Here is a 24,753-nt window from a genome sequence, read left to right on the forward strand (position 1 = left end):
ATTGGTATTGATTGTGCCAGGCACTGTGCTATGCACTGGTTACGTACCAGTGAACAAAACAGACAAAAATCTTTGTCGTCTTGAAATTTACCTTGTGGTGAAGGGGAATAGAAAATACACAATAAACATCACATGTATATAAATTATATATGTTTGATGTTTGCACATGCTTAAAAGCAGCAAAATAGAAATATCAAGTCATAAAAAATTTCAAAGGTAGTGTCCCAATTCAAAAAGCTAGGTTATAGGGAAAAGAAAAAAAGGCCATAATTTACTTAGAGTGAAGATGCAGAGAATCAAATGTGATTTTTAAAATTTTTTTTTTTTTGAGACGGAGTCTCGCTCTGTAGCCCAGGCTGGAGCACAGTGGCGCGATCTCGGCTCACTGCAAGCTCCGCCTCCCAGGTTCACGCCATTCTCCTGCCTCAGCCTCCCAAGTAGCTGGGACTACAGGTGCCTGCCACCATGCCTGGCTAATTTGTTTTGTATTTTTAGTAGAGATGGGGTTTCACCGTGTTAGCCAGGATGGTCTGGATCTCCTGACCTCGTGATCCGCCCGCCTCAGCCTCCCAAAGTGCTAGGATTACAGGCGTGAGCCACCGCGCTCAAATGTGATTTTTAAAAATTACATTAATACAGTGTCATGCATCTTGTAAAATGATTACCTATAGTTTCATAAATGCACACACTAAGTTGAATTAATATATTTTAGCAGTTGTTATTTGCATTAGTTCTTTACCCAGCAGCCCTAAACACAATTGACAATATGCTAAAGAGTAAGACATTTTAAAAGCTTGAGTTTTATTTAGTAGATTACATCATTTATTATTTTAATCAGAGGGAAGGAAGAGGTTGAAGAGATCAGGGACTAATTAGAAATGATTACATAATTTTTATGGCAAAATTCATTTTGTTAAAACTCAGCTAATTTTCATAGGGGAAATGGAGGTTTTGTTTGTATTGTCTTTGTTGTTGTTAAAGTATATTCTAACATCAGTTCAGATCTACGGTCACTAGTTACTCTTTACCTTAGGGGAAGGAATCTTCACATTTCTCAACATTTCTGTGTGATGACCAGCTTAGGTGATGAGGAGACTTATGATAAAGAAAAAAGAGACTTCATGATATATAAAAATACTACATTAGTATTTGTTTAGTTAAGGGAACTTTGATCCTTGAAAGTGACCAAGAAAGTACATTATATCATTCTTTTGTGTTAATACACCTTTTAGAAAGAAGACATTCTTAGTTGCTAGGGAACAAGTAGTTCAAAAGCCCAAGGAATACTTAATAAAGGAAAAAAAAATGTATAACCCAAAGACAAACCATCCCACGTTGCAAAATTCAACTAAAATTAAGTGAAATTGATTTTGTGGGTATCTGAAGCAGCAGAGGTGACATTGAATCCCTTTTCTTGCCTTCATTAGTATTGAAGATATTGAATTTACTCCTGTTACCCAATAGAGAGTGGAATTAGGATGATGGTGGGAAATATAATGTAACACTTTCTTTTAATCCCACTTCTCATTATTTTGAGGTAGGATGATATTTATTTATCTCGTTTGTCTAGTTTTATACGATGTATGTATGTATGTTCATTTTGATATTTTTAGCTTTTCTGTCATCTTTCTTCTCAGAACCTCACACAATTGTGAAGGTAATAATGGGTATCCTTAAACTAATTTCATTATTTCCTGATGCCTAATGGAAATTGTATATTGCTCACAATGGAGCTCATCTTTCATATTCGTCAGAATCTAATGATAAATGAAATGAAAATGCAAACTTAAATAAATAATGTTAATCACAACTTCAGACATGGGGTTCTGTTAGAATTATTCATTATTAGGAACAGTGAATCACTCAGGAAGTTTATTATTGATCTGCTTATTAAAAAAAAAATAGACTGGGTGCCATGGTTCATGCCTATAATCCCAGTGCTTTAGGAGGCTGAGGAAGGAGAATTGCTTGAGCCCGAGAGTTCAAGACCAGCCTGGACAACATAGTGAGATCCTATTTAAAAAAAAAACCTAGCAAAATTAAGTGAACTCAGGAGGAGCCTGGCTTTCAGCAAGAACTCAAGTTATTTAAAAAATAGTTTGGTCAGAGGAAGGGCAGTTCAGAGGGAAGGCAGCCTTAGAAGCTATTATTGTTGACTGCTGGGAGATCTTCACAGCTAACTCATTATGTTAGTCTTCTATTGCTATGGTGACAGATGACTAAAAACTTATTGGTTTAAAACAATGCAGATTCATTATCTTACAATTCTGGAGATGAGAAGTCCTTTCTGTGGCTCATTTCTCCTTCCCTTGGTCTTCAAAGCCAGCAGTGTTGGCCTGATTTCTTCTCATGCTGCCATTTCTCTGGTTTACTCTTCCTTAGTCACATCTTCCTCTTCCATTTTTAAGGACCTTTGTGATTCCATTGGCTAACTCTGACTATCTAGGGTAATCTTCTTTTAAGTCCAGCTGATTGGTAAATTTAATTCCATCTGCAAACTTAATTCCCTTTTGCTATGTAACAACATATTAACAGGTTCTGGGGATTAGGATATGGATGTTTAGGAAGCCATTATTCTGTCTATCATAACCACCACTTCTATTGCTCAGTAGATCTGAATACTGTTTTCCTCCCCCTGGTCTCTTCAGTTCCACTTCTACTTAAACCTTTGATCCATGCTATTTCATCTGACTGTCATCTTGTGGTGAGAGCATCTGATTGGCTCAGTGCGTTATCTTTATTTATACAGGTCTTTTATATCTGGCTCGTTACATGCCATTGACTCAGAAGTTAACTTCTTGCAGGTCTAATATAAGTCCTGATACAATTGGTTAGAAGTCAAAGACAAGGCCATACATTAGAATATTTCTAGCCGTGTGTAAGGGAGCTCCTATTTCATCAGGGACTGTCAAAGGGAAAGCGTCCCTCAGAAAGATGGCTGTGGATATGGCAGAAATCTTGATTGCTTGTCCAAGACAATTTCCATGGAAGGAAAGTACAGGTGCAAGTATTGGGAGATGGGGTTGTCAAAATTTACATACCTAAGATTTAATACGCAGAAATTTGACTGTTTCTCTTTAGGGAACTTAACTTGCTTATGAGCTGCTATTCTCTTTCCTAGGAGAGGGAAAAATTAATCTCATCACTTGAAGGTTAGCCTTTTTCAGATCAAAACAGCCTTTTGTGGTCAACTAAGGATTTAGTAAGTTCTAACTCTTTTTCGATATTCTCTAATCTTCTTTACTTTGTTTCTCCGTGCCTGGGCGCAGGGAGAAACTTATGTGACAAGATACCTGGTGTATTTGCTTGCTTTTGTTCTCTTGGTATAGATAGTGAACTTGACTGCTACTTAGAACTTGGCCAACCTTCTCAACCTGCTTAGGGCCCCTCAGCTGTAGGTGGTTCTTTACCATTATCCTTCAGCTGGGTGTCTGCTTCCCACTTTCCATCTCTCAGCCTCTGCATTAGAATTTCTTTGATTCTGCACGGAGCCTATCTCCTAGCAGACATACTGACCCTTGTTCCTTTCTTGCTCATTTCAAAGGGCTTTCTTAAATTTCCATGTCCTGCTGAAGCCAAGGAAGATTTAGGGTATAGAATGGCACTGAAGATTCACTTTGCCTAAATATGCCACATTACCTTTCACCTTCGGCTGCTCTAGACATTGGTTTGCTATTTTATGACAAAGTGTGATTCAGACTCCCTCCAGATATTCTAAAGCCTGAATCCCATTGTTCTCACTAATACAATGGTTAATTAAATGTATATTATAGATTTCTTAAAGTGAATAAATAATATAATGTATGTGAAACACCTAAAAGTGATATAGAGTAGCTGCCTACATTGATTGCTAATAATGATCTAGCTGGGTGCAGTGGCAGGCACCTGTAGTTCCAACTACTTGGAAGGTTGACATGGGAGGATCACCTGAGGCCAGGAGTGCTAGGATTGCCTCTGTGAATAGCCATTGCACCCCAGCCTGGGCAATAAAGTGAGACCTGTCTCTAAAAAACTTATTTTTTTTTGAAATAAAAAATTTAAAACATTTTTAGGTCATCTAAAAGCTTGGAAGCATATTTAGTTTTGAGTAAATATTTCTGGGGCATCTGTATTATGATTTCCAAGAGGTTTCTTTAGGAATTTTGTTAAGCAATTATATCATTGAGTAATATCATTTTTTAGATATTACATTTGAAGTTATTTTAAAATGTATAATTGTGATGATTATCTTGGAACTGTGGACTTAATTAGAGCAAAGTGACTTAGAACATACATTATGTTAACATAGCTGATTAGCATAATTAACATATGTTATGTTAATTAGAACAAAGATATTTAGAACATAGATTATGGTTTTTCTGGCTATCTCACAAACCATAATCTAGGTTGTCATCACAGAGAAACTTGGTCTTTGAATGTTACAATGAAAGTACATTAAAGCCAGTTGGTTAAGATTGTAGGAAAGAAAGAATGTACAGGTGACAAGTATTCTTTTTGTTAAGACTTATGTCAGGGTGGCAGCAGGAGAACTTCAACTGTAGGGAAACTAAAGCATATGAGTGTATCAGGAGGAAAAGCATCCTGTTTTGAAGTCTGTCTATATGCTACATTCTTTCTAGTAGAGAAAAAATGAAGGCTAGTATTGCATAGCATGTGAAGAGTTGACAGGATTGAAATGTAACTCTGTCTGGTGCCAAAAACTCATATTATTTCCACCATGCTGTTTTTCCTTAGAGAAAGAAATTGGATAAAATGGCAAAGCAGATAATTATTTACAAAACAGTAAACGGAAGAAGAGGAAAAGATACCTCAAGATATGTTTGAAATATTAATATATGAAATATTGTAGAAACATGTCTTAGTGATGGAAAGAGTCAGAAATATACACATATTATGAAAATATATTGCGTGATCATAAAAATCCATATGAAACCTTCTATTCTGAAAATTATTTACTAAACATATATCAGGAGAGCTTTGCAATAGCTGTCATGACAACAAAGACGATTGTAGTCTTTGGAACCAGAAGCAAGAGCTAGTTTTTTTGGTGGACAGTTATATAATTTTAATTTATTTTTATTACCAAAGAAAACAATTCAATTGTGGTTTTATATATAAAATAATACAGCCAGATATTTACACTAGGGGTTCTAGACTTAAACTTCTTGACTTAATTTATTTCACATTTATTTGTGAGTTACATCTTGTTTTTGTTAAGTATTTAAAAATTATCCTAAAAGGAAAATTTGAGAGAATATAAATTTATATATTTGAGAAGATACTTATATACTTGAAATAAATAGTTTCTGCTGATTTATAATCTATTGATTCCTTAAAGCACCAAGTAATTAATATGTCCGGTGCATGTATGTAGAGACTTAATAAATGATATTACCTGAAGTATAGATTGCACATCTGAACTAATCTCCACCAACTGTGAAGCATATTGTATTCCCTATACCACAGGAAGGAGGTTAGACTGCATAGAGAAATGAACAAGGTATTAATGGTACAATGCACACTACATTTCACACCAATTAGCTCTATTGGTTTTACTGCAAAGAACTACATATCCTGGATCAATTAAAGTGATGTTGAGGTTTATCTGTTTGTACCTCAAATCAATTAATCAATGTTCCTAAATTGTATCTTAGTCTGAAATGAAAGAGAAAGCTTTGCATTGAATGAAGTTCTTCATGAATGATATGGGTCTTTAAAAAACAGAATTCAATAATCTGCCTCTTAGCAGAAAGCATAAGCAATCCAGTAAAATGCAGGACTCCTGGATGAATCCAAATATGGAGATTTTATCACTAAATTAATGTGCCTTGAGTACTATGAGTGAAAACCTGCAAGTTCAAAGTTCACATGAGTAAGGAAAAACCTCACAATGTGAATAAGTCACTTTTAGGAGTAAAAATTGATTTAAATCTTTACAAAACATCAATTTTAATTTCAAATACATTTTAATTTCAAATAAAAAATTATAAGTCCATGTAAAACTAATATGCTCTGTGGTCAATAAATATTAGTATGTATCTGTGTCCATTTGAAGCCAGTATTCACCAGTGTTATCAGTGCACAGCTGGGATCATACTGTAGAACCTGTTGGTAGTAAAGCAGAATGCTGGAGTTGTGCCAGAAAAAAGCAGGGTTGAACTGATTCCTGTATGTGCCTGGATTCACTTCTCATAAGACAGTAAAAACCTGCCAGGTCCTGGCTTTCAAAGATGGTTTAGTCATGCATGTGCACCCCATCTGTTGGATGCGTGAGGGATTTCCTTCTCATCTCAGCCCTCCAGCCACAAACACTGTGACTGCTTCCCCTCCAACCCCCCTTTCTTTAATTCTTCCTCTCCTGCTGAGAATGTACAGGCTGTGTAAGACAGGTGCAGCTTATGCCACTCTGGGGAAATCCTTCCATAGACACTAAGGTGAGCCAGAAAGGTAGTCAAATTTTTCTTTTGGCACCTAGTTTAAATTCAGTATACTTTAATTCAGTGATTAAAAACTAACAGCAACATTTACTTTGATAAAAAAAAAGAAATACACCATTACAGTTCTAACCAAAACCTTAGTGACCTTCATCTCTTCTATATGTGAACTGTCTCTAAAGCTCCTCTTTAGATGAATATTGGCAGGGGCTATATATGTATTCTCTCTCTCTCTCCATTCTGTAGCACATAACCCTTCCTCCTACCTTTGTTTTCCACACTCCTCCAGGTTTGACCTCCCATGCTCCACTTTGCCTTCTGTTGTCTAGGATGGCTACCCTTTCTCTTACGATGATGATGACAAATAATACCCAGTTTCGAGATTGGAGAGTGCAGCATCAAGCCTCAAAATTGCATGTAGAAACCATTGTGGTACAAGATGTTTCCAACCTGTTAACATAACCTATATTTTGGCAAGCTGGTGGTCCTAGAGCAAATTTATATTTACATATTTTTTCCTGACATACTCAAACTCCAAAAAGATCGAGATAAAGAAAGAACGGGGTGGTGTTTCTAATCAGTTGTTTATAGTTTTAAATACATTCCAATGGGAACTTGTAAGCCAAATAAGTAACTATTGTTCTTACTAGTTTTTTTTTCTTTCACACAGATTTATGAGAAATATCAAGATTTGTATACTGTGGAACCAAATAATGCACGCCAGCTGGTAGAAATTGCAGCCAGGGATATTGAGAAACTTCTGAGCAACAGATCTAAAGCCCTGGTGGTGAGTTTAAATTGGATCTGCTCATTTTATTATTTTCCTTATTTATCGATTATTTAATTTTCATGCTCTATCGAGGGGTGTTGTTTGGTATGCGTTCTTCTTCTTAGTAACTGTGTTCATCGGATATGTTCATAAAAAATGAGATATCATGGTTTAAATGCAAACCCCAAAATATTTCTAATTATGTTTATTTTCTATTACTATTATATTTTAATAATGTATGTTTAATTGATTATATGTATATGTATCCATATGTACATCATGATACATAATAATAAATTGAACATGTTTAAATCCATATGTACATCATGATACAGAATAATAATTGAACATGTTTACACAACATAAAACCTAGAATATTATCATCCTCTTTAGTTGTATAGTCTCTTATTCCATCACCCTTCCTCTCTGCTAGAGGTGACCAAAATGCTAGATATTCAAGTTACCATTTTTTTCTTTTTAAAAATAGTTTTCCCCCACAAAAATGCTTTGCTAAACAAGTTATTCTTTAGTTTGCTTACTTTTTAGCATTATCAAATTCATATTGCACTGTATGTAATCTTCAGCTACTTGGTTTTCTTCATCAACGTTATGTTTGTATGATTTATATGTATGTTTGCACTTAGATTTAATTCATTTTATTCAGTTAAATATTATTTTATGAGGATGTATCTCAATTTCTTCATTTAGTCTCGTAGGCGGGTAAATTATTATTTGGATTATTCCAGATGGATACTATTATGAATAGTGCTGCTGAATTTTCTTGAACAAGTCTCCTAGTACTTATGTGCAAGAATATCTGTAGGGTCAATACACGAGCGTAGAATTGCTAGATTGTAGGGTATTCACAGAATCAGCTTTATAAAATATGACAAATGTTTTCCAAAATAATCGTATCAATTCAGACCTTCGCTAGTTATATATGAGCCCACATTGATACATATTCTGGCCGACATGTGGAAGTGTTACACTTCTTAATTATAGGCAATCAAATGGGTGTAAATGGTACCTCTGCTTGTCACTAATGAGGGAGACATCTTGCTGTATATTCATTTACCTTTCTTGTTTCCTCTTCAGTGAAATTTTTTTGTACATTTAAAAAATTGATTTGTAGGTTATGTATTCCTGATGCTAATTCATTTTAGTTATATATGATGCAAACATCTTAATTTTAATGCAAAGTCAACTTTTCTTTTAATTATTAGTATTATAGAGTGTTTTCTTTAAGAAATCCTTGCCTAACCTGAGGTTATACACATAATTTATTTCATTCTCCATGATTCTAAGCTTTGTCTTTTGCATTTATGTGTTTAGTCCACGTGCAAGTTATATGAGTATATAATTTTAGTCTGCATTTCAAATTATTTTTACCAAGGAATTTTTCTAGGGCATTTATAAAATAGTTTGCCTTCCCCTAGTAAACTCCAGTTGTCCAGCTCAATGTCTAGTAGGCTGATGTGGTTTGGCTCTGTCCCCACCCAAATCTCATCTTGAATTGTAGCTCCCATAATTCCCACGTGTTGTGGGAGGGATGTGGTGGGAGGTAATTGAATCATGGGGGCGGGTCTTTCCCGTGCTGTTCCCGGGATAGTAAGTCTCATGAGATCTGATGGTTTTATAAAGGGGAATTCCCTTACACATGTTCTCTTGCCTGTTGCCATGTAAAATGTGACTTTGCTCCTCCTTTGTCTTCCGCCATGATTGTGAGGCTTTCCCAGCCATGTGGAAGTGTGAGTCAATTAAACATCCTTCCTTTATAAATTACCCAGTCTGGGGTATGTCTTCATTAGCCATGTGAGAACAGACTAAATACATAGGCTAAGTCCCTCACTATATTCTTCTTCAGAATAATCTTGAGTATTCTTAAACTTTTACCTTTTATCTAAATTTTAGATTTGGCATATAATTATCCAAGAAAATGTCTACTGGGATTTTGATTTGTATTATATTGACTCAGACCAAATTGAGAAGAATTGATATCTTTATTATATTTTGTCTTTCTATTTATAAATAGTATCTCTTATTTAGCAGTATTTTATACCATTTGATAAACTTTAAAAAATTTTTTCATAAACTTCTTATACATCTTTTGTTAGATATAATGCTGGAGCTTCAGTTTAGCTCCTCTTATTCTTTGTTTGTTTGTTTTTGAGACAGCGTCTCACTTCATTGCCTAGCTGGAGTGCAGTGGCACAATCACTGCTTACTGCAGCCTGGACCTGCTGGACTCAAGCAGCCCTCCCACCTCAGCCTTCCAAGTAGCTGGGACTACAGGCATGTACCACCACACCCGGCTATTTTTTAATTTTTTGTAGAGATGAGGTCTCCCTATGTTGCCCAGGCAAGGCTTTAAGTACTGGGCTCAAGTGATCCTACTACCTTGGCCTCCCAAAGTGCTGGGATTACAGGCATGAGCCACTGCACCCCGCCTGGCTCCTCTTACTGTGTAGATTTCAGCACATTTATGGATATTTATCTCAATACAACTCGGAATTTCCTGTTTGCTTAATACTCATTGTTCAGATTTTTTTGTTTACTATGTTTTATAAATATCTTGACCCTCAAAAATTTTCTGTTCTTTCTTTCTTTATATTTCTTTTTTATTTCTATGCTTTCTTTCTTTCTTTATATTATGCTTCTTCAAATATCCAAGATATTGTTGTAGTGTAGCAGGTATGTTGGTTGGAATTTTTGTTACACCATGTTGCTAGAGGTTGAAACATTTAATTAAAAATAATAACTGAGGTCAGATGCAGTGGCTCATGCCAGTAATCTCAGCACTTTGGGAGGCCGAGGTGGGAGCTGAGGTCAGGAGTTGAAGATCAGCCTGGCCAACATGGTGAAACCCCGTGTCTACTAAAAATACAAAAATTAGCTGGATGTGGTGACAGGTGCCTGTAATCCCAGCTACTCCAGAGGCTGAGGCAGGGAGAATTGCTTGAACTCGGGAGGCAGAGGTTGCAGTGAGATGAGACCATGCCACTGCACTCCAGCCTAAGTGAAAGAGCAAGACTCCGTCTCAAAAAAATAAAAATAAGTAAATAAATAAATAAAAATAATAATTGAGTAATTCATAGGAAGATAAACTTTCATTACTGGAAAATTCAAAGCATTATTATCTTCAATTTTGGAGAGAGAATACCCTTTTTTATTTATGTAAATGTTTGTAATAAAAACTTATCTATTAAAAATAAGGTGCTGTCTACTGAAGTGATTAATATTCAGGTGACAGTGGAAAATGATTCGATTTATATTGATTTTATCCATCTACATTTTTCCTCTGGATGTAGGAAGCAGGTAATTTGGACATCATAGTCCCTTAAAAAAGGTTGTGGAATGAAATAGTGTGTGTCTTACCTTAATTGGATTAAAATAGAATTCTATTGAGACTTTCTTTCTTATTTCTCATTTGGAATGGAAGCTCAAGACACCTGGTGCATTATTTGAGTCTTGTGAGGGATCAGTAGAATATCTTAAGCACATGATGACACAATACTGAAGACACAATGGCTAATTAAGTGTAGAATAGTTCCATTTTATTTCAGGGAGACAGATTCATGTTTGTTTTCAAACTAAATTCTTTGCTTAACTTCCTTGATTCCACAAAAATATAAAACATTATTTCAAAGAGAAATATTTTGAGGCTAATGAAAAAACATATGCTACATTGTATTGTAAACGAATGCAAGATGGCATTGTTAATTTGCTTCTATTTTAGTTGTAGGCTTATACTCAGGGAGACATCTGGATTAAAGGAGCTTTATTTCTTCTGGGTGGGACACTAATGTAATTTTATAGGTAAATATAGTGGAAAACATCATGAATATACAAATCTAAGGTAGATGATAAAATTTAATACCAGTTAGGCTTTATTGAGTAGTTACTAAGTAGCATCATCTAATTATTTCCCATAATAATACTATGGTAGAGACACCATTATTAGTCTCATTTTTCAATGAAGAAACTGGGACTTTGAGAGTTCCTGAAACTTGCCCAAGGAAATATATCTAATAAGTAATGTTTGCCAGTGCTTCTTAAACTTTAATATGCATGCAGATCACCCTTGGCTCTTGTTAAAATGCAGATTTTTATTCAGTAGATCAGAACAGAGATAGTACATTTCTTATAAGCCACCAAGCATAAGGTAATGCTTATGCTTCTGGTACAAAGACTATACTTTGAGCAGCAAGAATGTGAAATTTGAATGTGAATTTGAATGTGAAATTCAAATTCAGATGTGTCTGGCTTCAGTGTATAATGATAACAAGGAAGAAATGAGGCTAAGTAGTATTTTGTGAACTTCTATTCATCCATGTTGAATAAGCATTCGATGATCTAGATAATAGAATATTCTGGAAGGCTATTAATTTTTCAGTGAATCGTGTATCAATTAACCATTTTCGAAAGAATGATTTAGTGAAATAAAATATATGGTATTTAAACAATTTTCATTTTTATTTGAGTTTGGAAAATTTTAAAACCTTTATTATTCTTCAGTAAACATAAGATATCTTTGAAAATATAAATGTAAACACTGTGAAAGAAAAAATGTAGCTGTTTTCTTATATGCCTACTAGTAGGCATATAAGTTGTTTTCTTATATGCCTACTAAAGAAATTACTTAACAGTCTTTGATAATTCAGGTTTTTGAAAAAAGGAAGTTAAAAACTGGAGGGTTTTTTGGTGAAATTATTGCTTTTTAGTATCTGCAATAATTGTTATTGTGCATACATGAACATAGATTCTATGTATTTGAAGATTAAATTGTTAATCCTATCTTTTATAATCTTTTTGATTAAAAAGTCAATTTAACTTATTGCCTTATGTGCTAGCTTGTTTTTGTTTGTATGTTTGACTCTAAACTACTTATTGCAACTTTATTTTACACTCATTTGTGCTTTTGTCTTTTGATCAGCTCCATCTACCAGCCTTAGGAAGAGCTGAAAGATAAAATGATATCAAAACATTTTAGTTGCTATCTCTTTGATAGCAATTTTGCTTTTTTTTGTGGGGGGTGGGGGCTTGTTACTATATAAAATCATGTTATGATTCTGATGACTCATATGTATTAGGCCCTTAAAGAGACTCTGTGAAGTAGACACATTAAACATTTATACATTCTTATTTTGTAAATGAGGAAATTCAGAAGACCAGTGTTCTTATCCAAGACTGTGCAGATAGCATGAGGCAGTGGTAGAATTCAACTTTATGACTTCTGTCTAAAATCCAGCTTTTTTCCCCTCTAAACCCACATTCATAATTTGAACCATTTTATTTCCAAGATGTGTCTGCTAAATGACTTTTTTTTTCTGACATTTGCTACGTCTATATCTCAGGAACTGGCTCCCTGCAATGATTATATGACTAATATCATTGGATTATTCTTAAGCAATCTCAAATCAAACAATGTTTTGAAGCAAAAAAGATATAATCATTTAACATTATTATGAACATACATTTCAGCTTGAACTAGGCTGAAATATCTGCAAGTTTTAATGAACAATTTACAGGAGAAAGCTTTTCAACAAAGCAATCCAACCTCCAATGTGGCCTTCTGAGAGATGGAGGTAAATGAAATCAGTGGTCTCATTGTTCACCAACCAGCCCAGCCAAGGGGATCTGCTCAGTAAATGAAGGTCTCTAGGCATTTTGCTCAAAGAAAATAGGATCAAGTTTATAATAAACAAATTTTTCTGGTGACACTTTCCAATTATGGCATATTCTGTCTCTCTCTGGTTGTCCTGGTAACTTTAATTAAAGCTGCTCCATCTATTTTGAAGCTTTAAATACTGTAATATACTCCAACTCTTAATTCAACCTTGGTATTGAGCTTATGATTAGATAACAAAAAAAGGAACATGACAAATGTTTTCAAGTGATTTTTAAAGTAGGTTTTGTTTTTGTATTCCTGGAAGTACTAGATTATTGTTATTTAACCAAATAGTTTTTTTTTTTTCTTTAACTCTTAGGGCAGTCATTCTATATCATTTCTATTTGTCAGCAGTGCCAGTAACATTTTAGAAAAATGCAGCTTTCTGGTCTTTTCTCTAGGGATTTTAACTAAAAAATATGGAAAGAAACTCCAGAAAAATTAGATACAAAGAAGTGAGAAGGGGATCCAGGAAGGAATTCTGAAATTCTTTAGAGACTCAAAGAAGAATACAAAATTCATTGTGTTTGGCTATTAGGGGTCATTGGTTTACTTTTGTGAGAATAGATTCAACAGAATATACTGGAACAGAATAAAGACTGTAGTGTTAAGGAATGATTGGAAAGTGAGACATTGGCAAGAAATTTGTCTGGATTTTCATGAAGTTTGGTAGGACAGTGAAGGGAAATGTGGAGTACTACTGAAGAATGTATTTCTTTCATGTCTATTTTTGAGACTGGAGGACATATAAGCATGCTTATAGCTAGAAAAACAGAAATCTCTGAAATTTGAAAATAAGAAAAAATAGTCTGAATGTTGAAGGATGGTTCCAGAAAAAGCAGACAGAGAGAGAAGATCAAGGTCATACAATTTTCTTTGAAAAGATGGTGGAATCTTTCACTTGGGACAGAAGGAATATTATTAGATATAAATAAAGACAGTTAGTTTTGCAGGTAGAGAGAATTTAAAAGTCACAATGGATGACCACTTTTCTCTTGGCCAAGTAGAAGGGGATATTATATGTAAAGATTGAAGGGGCTGTGGGAGTCTTCGGGACTTGTTGAAGATTTGGGAGAGCAAAGTAAGAAAAGGTGAAAGGAGTCTATTATGGGTAAGTAAATGACTCAGGAATAAAATCTAGGGCCTTCCTAACACTGAGAAGAATCAGAAGATATAAAACACCCTCATGTTCTAAAAATGAGGCCCAAGCTACATATGCATTTCAAAGAGCTTTCTGAAAACTCTGTGTGTTTATGTGGATGTGCATATTTTGACCATTAATCCAGAATCTATCTGGAGGGTATAAATTATCCAGGTTAAAGAGAACAGGAGAAAAATTCCTTTAAAAGAGGTATAAAATATTGTGCCATTTGCTTTCTCCCAGGAGAAAAGTATGCTTACCCTTCTCTGTAATCCTAGCGTAAATGTCTTTGAGAAGATTACTTAGAGAGCTAATACGTTTCCCTTTGAGTCTAAGTGGTGAAGGAATTAGCTAATCCACTAATTGTTTTGCAAAATTGAGATTACTTTTATTTATTTGGATTTGATACATGCCTGTGGATGTTAAAAGGGAAGTGCTGAGGCTCGACATGTTTACCCAGTGACAGGGCAATGAGACACGGCATCAAGGGGCACAAACTTACATACAAAACAAGGCAGTGAGATGGAGCTGGTCTCAGATAGGACCCAACAGGGCTTCCTGCCAGGAACAAAACTAGTTTAGCAGAAAGAGGCTAGTCATATAGCAGAAATATACTGTCAAGTGGGAGATGAGGGGCTGGGGTTTAAATGACCCTCAGAAGCATGACATTGCAATTGAATGTCCTAGGTACCTCCAAACAACTAGGAAAGTATCTCAATAAGGGAACAAGTCAGTATTGAACATCTATCAGCCCCAGAGAGTAACAACACATAATTATAGTCAAGAAAAGCCATCCATTGCCAACTTTCTCATAGTGCCATTGCTGAAATCACCGTGTTTGTGCCTGTAAGAAGTGTCAAGATGAAATCAGGAGGAAAAACTCAGAGAGTGGACATAGACCTCTACCACATTCTCCATCTGAAGTTTCTTGGTCTGAAGCAGTACTAACCTGGTAATGGGATTTTAAATGAATTTTACATTAAGCTTAGACATTTGATTTTTATTCCAGACTAGATATTTTAATTGATTAACTGAGACTACTTTTAGCAATAACACTTTTATATACAATGGTGAATGGAAAAATTAGGGAACCTGAAAGGCATAATGTTGTGTTCAAATGTGATTAATAGACAAGCCAACAAAAGGGTGATTTAAACAGAGTGTGCATTTATTTTTCCTCCTGTAGTAAGATATATGTAGGTAGGTAACTCAAGAGATTTGCAGAAATCCCACTCTGTTACTTCTGTGTCTATCTCACTGGGCAACCTTTGGCTGCAAGGGGTATAAGAAATGTAGTTTTAGCTAGGCCATTGCTTCTCTGAACAAAATTGGGTGAACTCTCAATTACAATATATATTCCACAGTTGATGTCTATGTTAAGACTTTTTCAGGATTTAATATGAGTTTTATGGAAGATGGTCTAGAGAAAATTCATTTTAAAGAAGCAGAGGAGAGGAAAGGAAACATTGTTTTCTGTTGGCATTTTTTATATGGAGCCCCACCTTTCAATGTAACAGTTATATTCATATCAAATCAGCTTTCTCTAATACGGCTTGGTGTAATACGAAGAGTAGAAAACTGCAATTACTTTTGCACAAACTTAATAGAATGAAGACTGTTGAATCCATCTAGGATTGAGGATCAGCAAAGTAAACTTTGTAAACATCAAGGATATTTGAGAATAGTCAATGGTAGTTGAAGTATTTGAAACCAGGAATCATGTTAGATAGGATCTGATAATGGTCAAGAAATAAGACTTCAAGTAAGTAGACATTTTTATGTGGATAAAGTGTAAGTTTATAAGGAACAGTGGAGAAACAAGAAGTTGTGGTAAAGGACAGAAATTTAAGAAGTTAAGTGTTCTGGGTAAAAACAAGGTAGAGGCATGAGTGAATGAGCTGGTTACTTAGATGGAGAAGAGTGAAAGTTTTTGGAGTTTTATAGTAAGGGGCAAATTAATCACTAGCATTTATTGACTGTCTGCTGTGGTCCAGGTACTTTGCTAGGCACTTTCCATATATTTCTAACACTATATCTGTTCTGCAAAGTACATATAGTTGTTTTCACTGTACACATGGGAGAATGAAAGCCTGGAGAAGTTCAATAATTTGCCCAAGCTTACACAGCTGACAAAGAATTCAAACCCAGTTGTGTATACAGTAAGTTCTCACTTAACATCATTGATGGGTTTTTGGAAACTGCGACTTTAAATGACACGCTATATAACAAACCCAATTTTCCCACTGACTAATTGATATAAGCAAATGTGAAGTGTCTATGGCATATTCCTGGTCACAAAAATATCACTAAGCTTTTACATAAACACCAAAAACTTATGTTATTAAACACTGAAATGTGAGCCATACATACATTTAAGAAAGATTAATATGAACAAGTAAGATAATTATTTACTTAATTATCCCAGTTCAGAGTGCTGGGTGGCCAAAACCTCTCCCAGAAGCTCAGGGTGCAAGATGGGAACCTACCCTGGACAGGACATCATCACATCACTGAGTGCACTCATGCCCACACCCACACCTACTTGTCATGGGGCAATTGAGACATGCCAGTTTACTTAATGTACATATCTTTGGGATGCTGGAGGAAGCTGGAGTGCCCAGAGGAAATCTATCCAGACATGGGAAGAACGTGCTAACTCCACACAGACAGTGCTCTGGCCGGGAATTGATTTTCATTTTTTCTTATCAGTATTATAACAAAACAATATCGAACAAAATGACATTATTCGAGGACCTGCTGTATCTACAAAAATACTTGGTGTTCCCTTGTGTGTCCTGTCACTTGTTTAAAAGCTTACAACATTAACTCATCTAATCTTTACAGTGCATAGCTGAAACTAAGAAAGATTAAATAACTTCACCAAATCTTACATAGAGTGAGAGATTTGGGCTGGAATTCTTGTGTTTATGTTATCTAACTTTTATGTGGCTGCATCATGTTTCTCAGCTCCATGGCATCTCAATAATCTTAGCCAAAATTTGTTTGTCTGTCATTTGTCCAGTTAAATCAAAGCAGTCTGTCCAGTTGACATGTACTTATTATTACTAAAAAAGCCATATTAATGCTCTACTGGGCTCTCATAGTACCATTATATTTAAGTCTTTTAAAGTCGGCAACGTCATTTATTTTGCTTGCCCTACAGCTTGTAACACCTACCTAGAGTGTAGTTTAGCTAGTTTAGCTACCGAATAAAATTCAGACATAACCTGCAGAATATCTTTGCAGTGAATGGTTGCCTAGTGGAATGCCTCTTGATTTTTGAAATCCAATCTGCACAGACTAGACTGAGCTCTCACTAAGATGTTTTTGTTTCTTGTTTTGCTTTTTGCTGATGCTTATAAGGCACCTACTTACATTTACATCTTCCAATCTCAATGTTTTTAACAAAACAACGTGATTTACATTATAGTTAGTAGAACATCAGAATCATGTGGAGATGCCTTGAAATGTAGTCCAGGTGCCAACTAAGGAGATGTGCATGTTTTCTGCTGACAGCGAAAGGCCAAGTAGGGCCTACGACACTGTCTGTTAACATCTTATTCATTGTATGAGCAGGAAGTGATGCTTGTAGCCCTTTACACCTTAATATATGGTTTATAACATTTGTCCACACACCTTGGCGTTTGGTGAGTGTCTATTTTACTGTTTTCTTTAGGTGGTTAAAAGCTGGTTGTGAGGGGTTTGGGTTGATATAAAAACGCTCTATTTTTTTCCACTTAATAAATAATAGGCTATGAGAATTTTCACTCAGAACATCAGGTTTTTCTGAAGCAGATTACTGCTTAAGTGGGAGATACCTGTCTTGCTTGATATCATTTGTTAATGTGGTAAATGGAAAGCCCCAGATACACCATCACATTTCCTCTCTTACGTTACACACTGGAGCAGCATCTTTATAGATTTTTAAGTCTAATGGTAGGAATTTGGGGCCAAACAGAAGAGATGGTGAAACACTAAGTGCTGTGTTTACGACCTCTTGAATTACACTAAGGAGACAGATCCATATACCTGTAACTGTGCTGATACTCTCTTAACACACTCAGCATTTTAATTTTTATAACATTTTGTTCTGATTAATGTATTATTTAAAGGTTAGCCGTGAAGTTATTTTAAAACAACTCCTTCCTTCGTTCCTTCTCTCTCTTTTTTTTTTTTTTTTTGGAGTTTTGCTCTTGTTGCCCAGGCTGGAGTGTAATGGCGTGATCTTGGCTCACTGCAAACTCCACCTCCCGGGTTCAAAGAATTCCCCTGCCTCAGCCTCCCGAGTAGCTGGGATTACAGGCACCCACCACAACACCCAGCTAATTTTTGTATTTTTAGTAGAGATGCGAGTTTCACCATGTTAGCCAGGCTGGTCTCAAACTCCTGACCTCATGTGATCCGCCCACCTCAGCCTCCCAAAGTGCTGGGATTACAGGTGTGAGCCACCACGCCCAGCCAACCACACTTTCTGTTTTAAATCTCTCAGTACTAGAGAGTGCGTTTTCCTCGCACATTCCATGGAGTAGTGTCAGCACTAAATGGGTATTTGAACAAAGGTACTTTTGAAAAAAATGTAGTAGTCAAATATACCTTTAAGATAGAAAGCACAATTAATGGTGTAGGGCCCCTAATTATTTAATGGAAGGTTCAGACAAGGAAAGGGTTGGGGCAACAGTGAAAGGCTCTGTCTTCTAAATGAAATCTCTTGGAAATGAGATTCTTAGAGTTGGCTTTAGGATCAGAAGGCACTATCTAATGTAAAATTTATGTTCTGGTAATGCAGCATGGGGGAAAGGGAGTGTTGGGTTTGTAATTACTTTGAGCAAAATCAGAATTAGCTCAAGTGGCAGGCAAAAACTACACAATTTGTAGAGCCTAGTACAAAATGTAAATGTGAGGCTCTTGTTAAGAAATTATTAGAATTTCAAAATGGCAGCATCAGAGAATGAAACGAAACATGGGGTCCTTCTGAGTGGAGTCCTCACCAAGTCAGTCAGCCTGGTCTGACTGCACAGGTCTCACACCTACCAAAGCTGGCTGGTCCTGCGCATAGGTCGTTAGTAGTAGAGCTGGAACCAGGACTTGGGATTCTCAGCTACTTGTACAGTGTTCTTTCTATGATGATAGTCATCAAACTTTACTTGGGGACTTGAGAGTCTGTGAAATCCTTGGTGATTGTTGAAAGATAATCCCAAAGTGAGGCAAAAAAAGAAAAAAATCCATATGTCATTTCACCTCTTTTTTTTTTTTTTTTTTTTTTTTTTTTTTTTTTTTTTTTTTTTTTTTTTTTTTTTACAAAATAGCAAGCTCACCTCAACAGAAATGCTCTGATCTGAATGTGGTAGTTAATAGTGTTTTGGATGAAAGTAAATATAGAGAAACAGTGCTGATCCAAGGCCAACCGCTTTAATTCACATAATGGAATCTTTAAAGAGAACTTTATGGTATCCCATACATTCAAAGACAGTCTGATCAAGTAATGTTTGCTAACATTAAACAACATTTAGCCGTTTATAGAATTGGACTAAAAGTGGTGTTCTGATTCCGAAATGTTAACTTTATTTTTTAATCTGTTGATATTTAGTTTTCCCGTTTCCTTGTTAACCCCTTATTATCTCCCCACAGAATGAAATAAACTCTAAACCTTCCGCTGTAAATTCATTTGCTAACTTTTACTGAATAACATGAAGGTAGAAGCCCGTTGTGAGATGCCCAAACCTATCCTGGCTTTTTTATATACACAAGTGTTCTTTGGATCTGTTCTTCATAATCGTTTAAAGCTTCTAAAGTCAAAAACTGCATTTGCAAGATTAGATTTCTATGATTCTTTTAAAAATCTCCTGATACAATTTATCATTAGAATGATGAAATGCTCTGTGACTTTAATTAAAGTATCATGGATCATAAATCTTTTTAAAATTTATTTTTATTATTTTTTTGAGACAGGGTCTCACTCTGTCACCTAGGCTGGAGGGCAGTGGTGCTGTTATGGATCACTGCAACTTTGACCTCCTGGGCTCAAGCAGTCTTCCTGCCTTGGCCTCTGGAGTAGCGAGGACTACAGACGTATGCTACCATGTCTGGCTAATTTTAATTTTTTTTTTTTGTTAAAGCCAGGATCTTCCAGTTTTGCCTAGGCTGGTCTCAAACTCTTGACTTCAGGGGATCCTCCCACTTCAGACTGCCAAAGTACTGGGCTTATAGGCATGAGCCACCATGCCTGGCCCAAAGTCATAAATCTTGATGGAATTTTGGAATTTCAGTTTTCTGGTCTTCTCATCTCGTGCAGTTGAATGTCTTAGCCACCAAGGCAAGGGAGTTGGCAGTTCTTTTCTCAAATATTTTTAGTGATTAAGCTTCTACAATTGTAAAACCCCATTATTGTTGCTTAGCTTGTTTTTTAAGAAATGATTCCTAACATCTGTGTCCTTGTCTAATTGAAACCTGTTTTCTTTTCTCTCTCCTGTGTACACTAAAATTTGATTGGCATTCTTTTTAGAAGAATATCTCATTTTGTATGTATGTGCATGGGGGGTGTTGGGGATGGTAGGAGCTATCATCAGTTCCTCACAACTTAGTGTTTTTGGCGCATAATGATGGCTTCCAGTTGCTGAGCCATCATTATTGCCAGACATTGTGGGAAGTGCTTTATACACAGTATCAAATTTCATCTTCAGAATAACCTTATGAGGAAGATATGTTATTGTGTTTGAAGATAAGATACAGTCTTCTTACAGTCTGTAATCTGTTACATTTTGAGGTGAAAGCCATCTCACTTTTTTTTGAGGAGGGGGGTAAGACTCTTTTATTTTATTATTTTATTTCTTTTTCGAGACAGAATCTTGCTCTGTCACCCAGGCTGGAGTGAAATGGTGCCCCTTGTATTCTAGGGGAGCTGACGCTGTCAACGCCCAGTTAAGAGCAAAAACCAAGTTGTGTCTTGACAGCCGAGACATTAGTTACAAAAGACTGTCTACTACTTCTCTGGTTAATTTATTCATTTAGTCTCAGGACTCATTACTCCCCAATTACAGCTACTGCTATCAATGTTGGTCTGTTGTGAACCAGTCACCCCTGATTGTTTACACTGTCTTTTCTGAGAAATTCTAGGTCCGTCAACTTAAAGGTCTAATAATAAATAATAATGACTCATTTTCTACAAGAGGATTTAGAGAGAATTTATTGCCCTATATCTTACTGCCTGTGCCATTTTTTTTCTAGCACAACAACATAATGTGGTTCTTAAACAAAAAAATAACTAAATAAATTATCAAGTGTTATATTTATGTGCTCAGAACATTTCTTTAAAATGTGGATTTTCAAATAGCCATTTTTGCTTGTCGTTGATAGTAACAAGTTTGACTCTTGCAGAAATGTTCATTTTCATTAAATGACTGCACATATCAACTTCTACCTCTCAAATGGGTATTTTTTAGTTTAGATAAAAACAGATGAATACAACGTATAATTTTTGATGTCTTTAACAACTATTTTGATTCAAACATTGTGTCCATTGAAATGAAATTAATCCTCATGATTTCTCAGTAGAGAGTAGTTGTTTTTAGTTTAAATATTAAAATGTTCTAAAAATATCAAATATCTTATATGAGACCTTAAAATAGAAGGTCTTAATTTTTTATGTGCTTCTGATATACTAGACACTGTACTAAGGACTTTTTTGTATTTACTCATTTAATCCTTTCAACATACTTCTATAGTTGGTATTGACAGTCTCAATTTTATAGAGATATTTTGCCCATGTATTTGTATCCAGATCCATTTAATTCCCAAGCTTTCTGGCAGCATATCTCCTCACTCTGCCTTGCACTTATCGTGTGTCAGGCACTCCGCCTAGTGTTTTACACAGATTTTTCCATTTAATTCTCTTTTCTCTGACTTCTCCTCTTCCTACTCTTTCTCTTCTTCCTCTCCCTCTTCCTCTGTCCCTTCCTCTTCCTCTTTCTATTGCTTTTCCTATTTGTCTTCTCATTATTATGATTATCTCATTATCATGATATGATAAGGCAAAGAAGTATAGAATGAAAAAGTTTTAAGTATATTATCTGAGGTCATGTAGTTCTAGGCTGGCATTTTTGTTTCAAAATGAGATTATATGTATTACTGTTTTATTTTACAGCAGATGTGGTATAGAAAAGTGATAATGGTAGCTTATTTTAATTGTTACAATTTATGTAAAAGGAGAGAAGGATTGAAAGAGAAGAAAGAAGGCATGGAGAGAACAAAGGAGAAAGGATCTAGCCTTTTTATTCTCTAGACTTACTTGCATTAAGTATTTACATAAAATGTGTGGTAAATTTGGTAATGGAGATGGAGATTGTAACATCCATGAGTTTTTATTAATCTCACTATAATTACTTATTTTTTTATATGTGAAAAACAAGAATTTTAGAGTATCTACAAGCCACATAGTGTGCTGGGTCTTTTATACTCATAAGTGAATATACTTTAGGAGTGTTTTGGGGAAACTCTGGTCTAGATATTACAGCATATATAATTGCATAAAGATCAAAATTAATTAGAATAGTTTTTATTTCTGAACTTGAGCTTAGATACCATGCAGACATTCACATTTTTAATTAGCAATGAGACTAGCAACCTTTCAAAAAAATTATGCTGGCTGTTGGTATTTCAAGAAGTGATTTTTGCTAGCTTCTAAAGCATAGGTTGTAGGCAATTGAAAAGTGAAGTATATCATTTGAAGTTCTAAGCGTAAGGCATGCTTAATTAACCAACTTTTAATTACAACTAGTGAGAAATGGAGGGTAAGTATATAGTTAAAAGACAAGACTTCTTACACAATTAAAGGAGAAAGGAGAGAGGCATCATATGAGAGGGCAAAGTAAACCATGGAGGTCAGCTGAGTTTATGTAGTATAGTACAAAGAGCTTGGGAAAACTCTCTTCGGATTTTCCTTCTTCACTAAATTTACAGATGTTTAATGTATTCACCATCATTCTTTTTCCTCAAATAACTGTTTATTGGAGCTTTATAATTTTGCAAATGAAGCTATCTTTTGGAGATTGCTCTTTCTTTAATTTAAATGACGCCAAATGTCTGCTAGTCATCTGGTGAGGAAAATCAGGGCTGCTTGGTGTTGCTATGCTGCCATGATCAAATTTCTCTTCTAAATAGTAGTCTCCAGTCCTTAGCTGACATTTCACACCAATTGCCCTGTCACTGTTGGAGGCTAAATCAGCATATTAAGAAGCAGCAAGTGGTACCTAATGCCTGTCCTGAGAAAAGTTACTAGGTTTTAGTTACCGCAAAGATTCTCAGCTGCTCCTTCTTAAGTATTTTAGACATGCTCACTGATTTGAAACAACATTTTTCAGCTGCATAGAAGGCATACTGAATAAGTACTGGAAGGAGGACAGTTTAAAGACTTAAAAGCAGTCTCTGTCAAGGCAGGCCATACTTTTCCTCTCAGCCGTACACACACAGGGGAATTATCCCTATGATCTGCCTGTGTTTTAAATTGCTGCGTAAGTAGGCATCCATTACAGAGGAAGCTGGCAGTGTACATTTTTGTTGTGTTTGTGTGACAGTAGTAATTTCCTGCTTCTCAATTTAGTGACAGCATTTTAAGAAGAAAATAATGTATGCGTTTTAAGAAGCAGTGAGCCCCAAAAGACTTCTAGGTACTCTTGGTAGCTTATATATAAATGCAGAATCACATGTATGGTACAGTTAATGTTTACTCATTCGGTAATATTCAACTAACATTAACCAGTGAAAGACTGGGGTCTGCCTAACATGGCTTTGATGACATTTGTACATCCTTTTCTGATTTACTTTGTAGTGTTAAGAGTGTATTACTGAATCAGATTGATATGGTTTGGCTGTGTCCCCGCCCAAATCTCACCTTGAATTGTTATAATCTCCATATGTCAAGGGTGAGGCCAGGTGGAAATAATTGAATCATGGGGGCGGTTTCCCCCAAACTGTTCTTGTGGTAGTGACTAAGTCTCACAAGATCTGATGGTTTTATAAATGGGAGTTCTCCTGCACAATCTGTCTTGCCTGCCACCATGTAAGGCATGCCTTTGCTTCTCCTGTGCCTTCCACCGTGATTGTGAGGCATCCCCAGTCAGGTGGAACTGTGAGTCCATTAAACCTCTTTTCTTTATAAATTACCCAGTCTTGGGTATGTCTTTATTAGGAGCATGAGAACAGACTAATACACAGATATTTTGATTTATATGTTAGCTACTCATTGAACAGCTTTAGTTTTCTTTTCTTTCAGATAGAACATCCTTCTATTATATTTGGTTCTCATCAGAGAGGGAAAAATCTTATAAGCATGTCTCATTTTAAGGAACTGGATTGTTCTCTTTGTGAGAATTTGGGAGTGGTGAGAGAAAGGAGAATTAGAACTGGCAAGGGTAAAAATATTTGATTTTTAAAAAAATTTCAGTCAGAGAAGAAATAATTTTATTAATGTTTATAAAGGCAATAAGTAATGAAAGGAAATAATCGAGTTATCAAGGACATACCCCCAAGTACAAACAAGCAATGCTATTCAGTGAGAGACTTTAGGAACACTTCTGTCCTGTCAGTTATTAGAACAATGTTGGATACTGTTAAAGCAGTTATTTTAAATTCTTAAGTAGTTAATATATAAAATAATTAAAACTACCTTATTTATTATCTGTGTCTTTTAGGAATTCTTAGTGATTGTATTTAAAATTTATAATTATAGGTTTTAAAACATAAGCAA

At 35.4% G+C, this 24,753-nt stretch overlaps 1 protein-coding gene across 4 annotated transcripts in view; it reads left to right on the forward strand.

The window, feature by feature from the left end:
* Positions 1-24,753, forward strand: part of CACNA2D1 (calcium voltage-gated channel auxiliary subunit alpha2delta 1) — a 498,341-nt gene that overhangs the window by 102,413 nt on the left and 371,175 nt on the right. For all 4 annotated transcript variants that reach the window (XM_054495187.2, XM_054495190.2, XM_054495188.2 and 1 more), the window contains exon 3: positions 7,105-7,221. In XM_054495187.2, coding sequence (XP_054351162.1) covers positions 7,105-7,221 — 117 coding nt within the window. The remainder of the gene's footprint in view (positions 1-7,104; positions 7,222-24,753) is intronic.

This window comes from Pongo pygmaeus, chromosome 6 (genome assembly GCF_028885625.2).
Source record: "Pongo pygmaeus isolate AG05252 chromosome 6, NHGRI_mPonPyg2-v2.0_pri, whole genome shotgun sequence".
NCBI lineage: Eukaryota > Metazoa > Chordata > Mammalia > Primates > Hominidae > Pongo > Pongo pygmaeus.